A 9,963-nucleotide genomic window follows, 5' to 3' on the forward strand; every position below is an offset into this window, starting at 1 on the left:
TTTGGGCTAGAACTGGCTGTATACAAGCTAGAACTAGGGTAATAAAAGCTAGAACTAACGTAGAAGCTAGAATTAACAAGTTTGCTTTAAAAAACACGGGCTTGGTTTAGAACTAGCAAGGTGTGGGCTAGAACTGGCTGTATACAAGCTAGAACTGGGGTAATAAAAGCTAGAACTAACTCGAGGGCTACTAGAACTACCACGATGACATCTAGAAATAACATATCATTAGGTATAACTATTATCAAATATAATTAACAAAGATTTATAAAAACATGCATCTAGAAATAACATATCATTAGGTATAACTATTATCAAATATAATTAACAAAGATTTATAAAAACATGACTGTATCCTCATTTATAACAACGATTTATAACTACCGTCCCAGCTTACGACGATTTTTGGTAATTAAATATTTTTTTAGTCTATTTTGCTAATTAAGTTTTAAAAATGGTCTATTTTAAAAATTTGTTCGAAATTAAAATACAAAAAGATCCCAGCTTACAACGATTTTTGGTAATTAAATATTTTTTCAGCCTATTTTGCTAATTAAGTTTTAAAAACGGTCTATTTTAAAAATTTGTTTGAAATTAAAATACAAAAAACTGTGCACATTAGGTTTATTGCAAATTCAGCTTCCTCCAAAAAGGCGTGGTTGTCTCGTGAAAGTGGAAAAATGGGGACAACTTTTGACTATTTTTTAAAATTAAATCGTTCATTTATTTGTAGCTGGTCAAATATTTTTTTTTCTTTTCTTCGTCTAGCTAATGGATTAATGCTCTGTGCGTCTCGACGACGGTGATCTACGACGGGGGAGCGGCGGCGATCTACGGCGACGAGGACGGGTGGAGGAGGGGAGAGGAGGCGACGACGAACTCGAGGGGAGCCTTGGGGGCCTGAGCGGAGGCGGCAACATCGAGGAGGGCGAGGGCCAGGTTGACGAGCTTGAGAAAGCTCTTAGTTTTAGAGATGGGGGGGAGAGAGAGAGAGAGAGAGAGAGAGAGAGAGAGAGACGAGAGAGAGAGGAGATGAGAGAGAAAGATGATATGATTGCTGGGTCTGAGAGATTGAGGAGAGAGGATAAGGATAATATGGGGCTTTTAGCTTAGCTGGCATGTAATAATTGATAAAAAAGGATTACAGTACAAAGTGTCACACATCAAGGGGCTGATTCACATGGGGAAAACTATGAGGGGCCTCGTCACATGAAGTTTCTGCTTTTGGGGCCTGTACACATTTTATAAGAAATATGTTTCCTATTCTTTGATTTCTCAAATTTTTTTAAGAAACGAGCGGCCCCTGAGATGCTTACTATGGTTCTACCTAACACGAGGTAGCATTAGATCGGTATCCTATGAAGCAGATATCCAATCACCTATTATTTTAATTTGGACCATCCAATCAATGTTTATTTTAATCTAGACCATGCATCCCATCAGATACAATCTATCCCATCAGAACTGTCCACTCGAAAGCGGACAGCGGACGGTTCTGATGGTTCTGATGGAAACAATATTCTTGATCCATATGCCTGTCTCGATACACGCAAGCGGACGGTTCCGATCTATATGCCCGTCTCGATTATGGTTTGTCTCGATACCAATCTAATGGTTAAAAGCTTTTTCGCACATTAACGCAATAGAGCAGAAACCACGGTGGAAGAGCCTATGGATACCATATCACCAAGCAAAATGCCTCGTAATCAAAGCCTGGAGTAAAGGAACTCAACAAAACATGTCAATCAACACACAACAAGGGGGGCGGGGGGCGGGGGGGTAAATTACTCATGAACAAAGGGGAAACTATCTACCTTTCATCAACATTATAAAAAAAACATCAAATGTTTTTTTATCAACTAAGAATATTCAAGGGGCTATCCGTAGAGATCAGAATTGTGTACTTCAGGGGGGCTTGTACAATAAAAACCATCCCTCCCTACCCCCTTCTGCACTCTTACTACAAAATTAGAAGAAATGCTCATTCCTCCTCAAATTTCTATTCATCTAAAGCTCGTCATGCTCATCATCATCACCGCCCTCAGCACCACCCTCCGGAGCTCCTCCAGACCTCTGATAAACTGCCGAGATTACCGGATTACAAACAGCCTCCACCTCCTTCAACTTTTCCTCATACTCCTCCTTCTCTGCGTTCTGGTTATCGTCCAACCATTCCAACGCCTCCTTAAGCGCCGCCTCCACCTTCTCCTTCTCCTCGCTCTCAAGCTTATCGGCGAGCTTGTCCTTGTCGCTGATCGTGTTCTTCATGTTGTACACGTAGGTCTCCAATTGGTTGCGGGCATCAATCTTCTCCTTGATCTTCCTGTCCTCTTCGGCGAACTCCTCTGCCTCGCGAACCATTCGGTCAATCTCTTCTTGACTCAGGCGGCCCTTTTCATTGGTGATGGTTATCTTTTCGGATTTTCCTGTGCCCTTGTCTTCAGCTTTTACGTTGAGGATGCCATTGGCGTCGACCTCGAAGGTGACCTCAATTTGAGGAGTGCCCCTGTTTTTATTATGGTGAATCAGAATTAACACATAAAACCTATAGAATAATTCCAGCAAAATACAGTCGTCAGAGGTGTAGTGTTAACATGACGAAATATAAGACAGAATTATACCATAAATAGGCAATTCCCAGCCTGATTTAGCTGGGGTTTAGGGGGCTACATGATTTACGGGAAGTATCTCTTAAGGAACTTCCCTAAAACCTATTCAAGCTCAAGTTAGATTGAACTTAGGGATACAAACCTGGGTGCTGGAGGGATTCCAGATAGATCAAACTTCCCCAGCAACCTGCAGTCTTTAGTTAGACTCCTCTCACCTTCGAAAACCTAGAACATGACACGATACGTCAATATTTGCTGATGAATATGAATGTTGCTAATGAATTGTATTTGATGGCAAGTTGAATACCTGAATAGAGACGGTAGTCTGTTGATCTTGGTAAGTGGTAAAGACTTGAGATTTCTTGGTGGGGATGACGGTGTTCCTAGGAATCAACTTGGTCATGACTCCACCAACGGTCTCGATACCGAGAGTAAGAGGGGCCACATCCAAAAGAAGAATGTCTGCATTGAATCAGTGCATTCACAATTGAGAACATTCGGTGTTGTTTAGTAAATAATTAAGCAGAGTAACCTCTTCCTTCCTAAGTGAGAAATTTATATAGGTTAATCCCTTCTACGTGATGGTTAATCAATTTAACAATCTTTTTAATGGATTAAACTATAACAGTTAACTCCTTTCTTCAATTTCCCATCAGGTTCAGATTTTTTTTGGGGTGTGTGTGTGTGGGGGTGGCAGGGGTGGGGGGAGGAGTTGAAAAAAAGGTGAAATTGACCAACCAGCACAATCTCATCGATCTGGCTCTTCTGCAGTCCTGCATCTTCCATGGCTTTCTTCACTGGGCCCATTGTCTTTCTGAACAGATCGTTGTTTAATTCTTCGAACCTGGCTCTTGTCAGTGGCTCAGAGAAATCAGTGCCGTCAAAGAGAGATTCAATTTCAACACGGACTTGGTGCTGGTTGCTAAGAGCTCTTTTGGCTCGCTCAGCTTCTCTTCTTAGCTTGCCAAGAGCTCTGTTGTCTTTGCTGATGTCCTTTCCGTACTTCTTTTTGATTAGCTTGATGAAGTATTCCATTATTCTCTGATCAAAATCCTCACCTAAAGGAGGAAAGAAAGTGAGCCCAAATACATAAACATCTATTCAAAATGACTAGCATACAATTATTTCCTATGACTACAACTACAGTAGACATCCCCATATACCACAAACATTTTCATACAAAGAATAAGAGCCAAGTCGAAAGAACTTAGAGATTCACTTTTAATCCGCAGAGGACCAAATTTCACATTTTCAGAAGTGGATAACATAAACAGAAAGGAATGATTTAAATCAATGATTGAAAGTCTAGATAGAGCAAATGAACAAGATTTCCCTAGCAAGGAAATTATCTCAATCACTGGTTATATAGCTTAAAATTAATGTACTTGATTGCCAGTCTCTCACTACAAGAGCATTGACCATAAAATGTAAGCAACAAGGAACAAGGGCTTTACCTCCCAAATGGGTGTCACCATTAGTTGCCAAGACCTCAAAAACTCCATTGTCAATTGTCAAGATACTGACATCGAAAGTTCCACCACCGAGGTCAAAGACAAGGATGTTCTTCTCGCCACCCTTCTTATCAAGACCATAAGCAATGGCAGCAGCTGTAGGCTCATTGATAATTCTAGCCACATTCAAGCCAGCAATCACACCGGCATCCTTAGTTGCTTGCCTCTGAGCATCATTGAAGTATGCTGGAATATGGAAAGGAGTAGTGTTAGGATATCTTTTACAAATGTAAGGCATAAGAATCATAGTTGTAACCTTCTATCTATTGAAAAGGATAAATACCTGGAACGGTGACAACAGCATCCTTAATTTTCTTCCCAAGGAATTCTTCAGCTGTCTCCTTCATCTTGGTCAAAATCATGGCGCTGATTTCCTCAGGACTGAAAACCTTGATTTCCCCATCCTTGATCCTTACTTGAATGTAAGGTTTTCCATCCTTGTTGACAATCTTGTAAGGAACAAGCTTCATATCCCTCTGAACTTCTTTGTCTTCAAATCTAAGAAGTACACACATTAAATTTAACATTAGTCAATTTATTCTAGCATTCCAGTAGGATAAATCAAAAGAGAAAATTTGAATTGGTAGTATTGCGTAGAGCAACTTACTTCCGTCCAATAAGTCTCTTGACATCAAAGATGGTTCTTTCTGGGTTCACTGCTGCCTGATTCTTTGCAGCCTCACCAATCAGCCTTTCACTGTCAGTGAAGGCCACCCATGAAGGGGTAATACGGTTCCCCTGGTCATTAGCTATAATTTCAACATGTCCATTCTTGTAGACCCCAACACATGAATAGGTGGTTCCAAGATCTATACCGATGACGGTTCCTAACTTAGTGGCTTCCTCCTTTGCGATTGAGAATGCAAACAGAGATCCTGTAAGAATCAAGTTCTAAATGTTAGCATACCGTTTGCTTTTATTGAGTCCTTATTGAGCATAAATACACAAGTACTTATCCATTCTTCACTCACTCCCCACGCAAGGAACTTATACAAAGTATTAATTATATATTAACCACAAAAGCATGATTGTCATACATGGTTTCGTTGCAAGCTATCACTTATACAGCATAATCCATTGAAAAGAAAAATAATAGAAAGTGTCGGTTTCATTTTCAATATAGCAAGAGAAACCAGAACTTCACATGCATGCTTACTAACATACAAAAGCCGAAATTGGATGGCTTCCCATGAAGGAAAGCAATTAATTTTCAGTTTAGTCGTGAGTATGACCATGAGTTAAAAAACTTTTGAGTGACCATAACCAGGCACACATTCTAGGTTAGTACATTATCGCTGTTTCTGGAAGGGTAACGAGCCCTGAATGGACACCTTTTTCATGTTAAACTAATTAAAATTATCTGAAATGAAGAGTGAAAGCCTACCACTATGTGATAATCCATGCAATGGCTATACTTGTAAAAGCATATTATCATAATTTAACAAGGATGAAGTATAAAAAAAATTTGATATTAAACAAACTCTGGTAATATGGAGGGAAAAAATAGAAAACTCCTAATTTCAATTGAATTTCATCAGAATTTTACCTAGTACACATCTATGTCTTAATGCCGGTGCTTACGAAATGTTTGAATTTGGATGAGAAAATAAAGTGTAGGAAACCAGAAAAAATCGACTTCCACAAAATCCCAAACCTCCCTACTTTTCTATTTGGATGGATGGAGAGTTAATGTGGGGCCTAAAATCAACTTTCTCCCAGAAATCTGTTGACACCCGTGGTTAAATCTAGAATAATACAGATATAAAGTAAAGAAAAACTAAAAAGAAAGCTGAAGTGCTGTAATTTAAATTTTTTATTCATTTTCAAACTTTACTACAGGAAGGTGTCAAAACTTGTGGAAATAAATTTGTTGTGGGCCCGCCACGATAGGGCCAACTATCTTTATTTAAAAAATTATATCCGATAGTCCAGATAGTGGGCCCCACCGTGGCGGGGCCCACAACAAATTTATTTCCACAAGATTTGGCACCGTCCTGCAGAAAAGTTTAAAAACGAAGAAAAACAAGTTTGAAAAAGAAAATGAATATGTGATTTAAAGAGTTGCGGGCCCCACATGAATAGTAAAACAATATTAGTTTATTAGTGCATAGTGTTTTTCCAAACGCTATAAATAAACCACAAACTCTTAAGGAAAATTCATTCTAAAAACAACAACCAATACAAAATATATACACAGATATATGTGTTGTAAAATAGCCGGTACTTGTAGAAACATTGCCTAAATCGAAAGGTTTCAACAAGTTCGAGGAGATCGTTGCCTTGATCGAAAGGTCTTATAGATTGAGGAGATCATTGCCTTGACTGTAAGGTCTTATAGATCAAAGAGATCTTGACAGTACTCGGTCGGTGCACACCAGAGTATTGTACTACTGTTCCTAGAAGCAATTTGGTCTTGGGATCCTTGCACGAGAGTAACCCAAATATTACTTTAAGCACAACGTTTTAGAAACGCGCAACAACTGAGTTAAAATTTTTAAATTACATCACTTTAGCTTTCTTTCCAGTTTTTCTCTGTTTTATATCTATATTATTCTAGATTTAACTACATGCACCAACAAAATCCTCTAGAGAATAGAGGATTTCTAACATGAAATTTTGCAGCAAATGTAGCCACTCTTCCAAAACCCACTTTCCCTTCAAAACAAAAAAAATTGGGAAAATCCTTAGTGAGCTAGAGAGGACAGTTTGTTTCCATTCTCAAGATTCCATGAAAACTTGTGGGTTCCACTCTAAGGATTTTACTCTATGTTAGGCGTAGTGACATGCCCTCACGTCGTGGAAGCTATATAACCTGAGAGAAAATTCTGCTTTTTGTTTTCACAAAAGCTTAAGTAAACCTCTATATTCCCGTTTCACAAAGGAAACAAGAACAGAAATAAAATATCTCAACAACGTAAGATATATACTCTTTCTCTCAATAGTTCTAGGACTGAATGTCGAGGGAACCTACAAGCAATAGCTAACTCTTGTTCTAGCTTAACCTCTCATCGGTTCTAGGACTGACTTGTCGAGGGAACCTACAAACAAAACCAAATCACAGTTAAGACACGAGATTTACGTGGTTCGGTAAACTTACCTACGTTCACGGGAGGGGGTTTTACTATAAGAAGAATACCAAACTTGTATAACTCACAAGTTCTCTATTTTTTTTACTTCTCACTCACTCTCTTTTCCTCCACACGACAAATTTCTCTTCCTCATCCACTCTATTTATAGAGAGAAAGGAGAGACCACATCCCCGAAACATGCTCTATGTTTCAGGGAATGTTCCCATTGAAACATGGAGACATGCTCCATGTTTTGGGGAATGTCCCCCTTGAAACATGGAGACATACTTCATGTTTTGAGGAAGGGGTTTATAATTATCCACCTCGTACATCATTTGATAAACCTCAAATTTTAAACGAACACCAAAAAAATACCATGAATATCACCAAAGAGATCTGAAACACCAAACCAGGCCAAACTAGTTGTGCCACTATACCGTGGCTACCTACGTACCCTCTACCGAAATCAAGCTAATCGTAGTTCTGTAACTATTCTCCAATATAATCTCCACCTCACCCCTATCACCGTCCCGAAGGGCTATGCCCTCTTAGACAGATCAACACGGGCTAATATGCAGCAAGTCCAAACAATGCTTAAACTTGTTACCTATGACCACCTTAGTTAACATGTCCGCAGGATTCTCATTCGTATGCACCTTCATGAGAAAAATATCGCCTTCCTCTATGACATCCCGCACGAAATGATACCTGACATCGATATGCTTGATACGAGCATGATAAACTTGAATCTTCGCCAAGTGAATTGCACTCTGACTATTGCACCACACGTTCACGCTCTCCTACTCAATCCCCAAATCGTCTAAAAGACCTCGCAATCACAATGTTTCCTTCACTCCCTCCGTCATGGCTATGTACTCGGCCTCTGTTGTAGAAAGTGCTACTGTAGCCTGTAATATTGATCGTCAACTAACTGGAACCCTATGTATCCTGAATACATAACCAATAGTAGATCGTTGAGGGAACCTCCCTTCCCAAAACATGAAGCGTGTCTCCATGTTTTAAGGGGGGCATTCCCCAAAATATAGAGCATGTCTCCATGTTTTTCAAGGGGGGACATTCCCTGAAACATGGAGCATGTTTCGGGGGATGTTGTCTCTCATTTCTCCCTATAAATAGAGTGGAGGAAGAAGAGAAATTTATTGTGTGGAGGAAAAGAGAGTGAGTGAGAAGTAAAAGAAAAGAAAGAACTTGTGAGTTGTACAAGTTTGGTATTCTGCTCATAGTGAAACCCCCTCCCGTGGACGTAGGTAAGTTTGCCGAACCACGTAAATCTCGTGTCTTAACTGTGACTTGGATTTGCTTGTAGGTTCCCTCGACAAGTCAGTCATAGAACTGATGAGAGGTTGAGTCTGAACAAGAGTTAGCTATTGCTTGTAGGTTCCCTCGACATTCAGTCCTAGAACTGCTGAGAGGAAGAGTGTATATCTCACTTTGCTGAGATATTTCACTTCTGTTCTTGTTTTCTTTTTGAAACGAGAATATAGAGATTGACTTGAGCTTTTTGTGAAAACAAAAGCCAGGGCTTTCTCTCAGGTTATATAGCTTCCGCGGCGTGAGGGCGTAACTCTACGCACAACACTCTAAGAATTTTGCCAAATGCAAAATCCTCTTTTGAGAGAAAGCCAGGTGGTTAAGTTTTGCTACAGCATCATCAAAATCCCACGTCACATATACTCTCTATTTCAGAGTACTTTCAGAAGAAAGTGGAATGCGAGCTCCACATTTAAATTTCCATCCAACCAAACGAAAAACAAAAAACTTGGATAAGTTTGAACCTGAATTTATTCTTTCTGCGTCTGCCTAGATTGTAAAATTTTTTTTTTGATCTTATCATATTTTCAAATCTTGTTTCTATCATCCAATCCACCACATAGTGTCTCACTTTGCAATACTTTGGTTTAAACACGATTTTTTGCGAGCCAATCAGCTTCCAACATTTCTCCTTGCTTACATGGTAGCATCCTCTAATCACAGCTAAATTATCTCCAAAATACATCCTTTAGCTAAAAGAATTATTCTGCTCAAATCTACACGCTTAATCATGTAAAGACATTTATCAAACCACTAGATCCACAGTAACCAGATCTAAAACACTCGACTTTTACAAGCAAATTCATCAATATATAAGAACTCCACACAGATCTAACTCATTCTAATACTAACTAGATCAGATCAGCTCATCAACTGCATTCCACTAGAACTCTATAAAAATAACCAATAAATCTCGGAAAAGTCAATTCAATTCAACAGATCAAGATCGAGATACGTACCAGCGACAACAAGCCCGAACAGGATCAAAGATCCTCGTTTTCTCGTGGATCGATCCATGGCGCGAATAGATCTGCGATCAAAACCTTCACTGTTATTGTTTTTCCCCCCTCTTTTTCTTTTTTCCTGTTGTTTGGAGATGGGCTTTGATTATCGCTATTTATAGCTCGATCGCTGAGCTCGAGCCGAGTCCTAGAGGGTCCGAGAACGGGAACATGTCACTTATGCTGACGTGGACCAATCAGGTTGAGAGTGCTTCGTGGCTCGGCCAATAGCTGAGGTCCGGTTGTTGGGTTGATCCGGCCCGTTGGTTCTTTGATCTGACGGTTTGTGATGGTTCGCGTGGTTGTAAGGGTATGGGCCCCTAATATCAGGACGTTACTCCTACGGTCCGTGTGAAATATGGCTAAATATCATAAAACCACCCTTAACTTTGGATAATCAGCATAAACTCCCCCTTTTAACTTTCAAAAGATCAGTAAACCC

The 9,963-nt window shown here is 39.6% G+C and overlaps 1 protein-coding gene across 1 annotated transcript; it reads right to left on the reverse strand.

The window, feature by feature from the left end:
- LOC109819885 (luminal-binding protein 3-like) lies at positions 1,799–9,621 on the reverse strand. The gene is given in 8 exon segments (XM_020385851.1): positions 1,799–2,506; positions 2,752–2,834; positions 2,917–3,141; positions 3,243–3,667; positions 4,064–4,306; positions 4,404–4,618; positions 4,728–4,995; positions 9,480–9,621. Coding segments are annotated over 8 exon segments (2,016 nt in total). The 5' UTR covers positions 9,538–9,621; the 3' UTR covers positions 1,799–2,007.

This window comes from Asparagus officinalis, chromosome 1, assembly GCF_001876935.1.
Source record: "Asparagus officinalis chromosome 1, Aspof.V1, whole genome shotgun sequence".
Classification (NCBI taxonomy): domain Eukaryota; kingdom Viridiplantae; phylum Streptophyta; class Magnoliopsida; order Asparagales; family Asparagaceae; genus Asparagus; species Asparagus officinalis.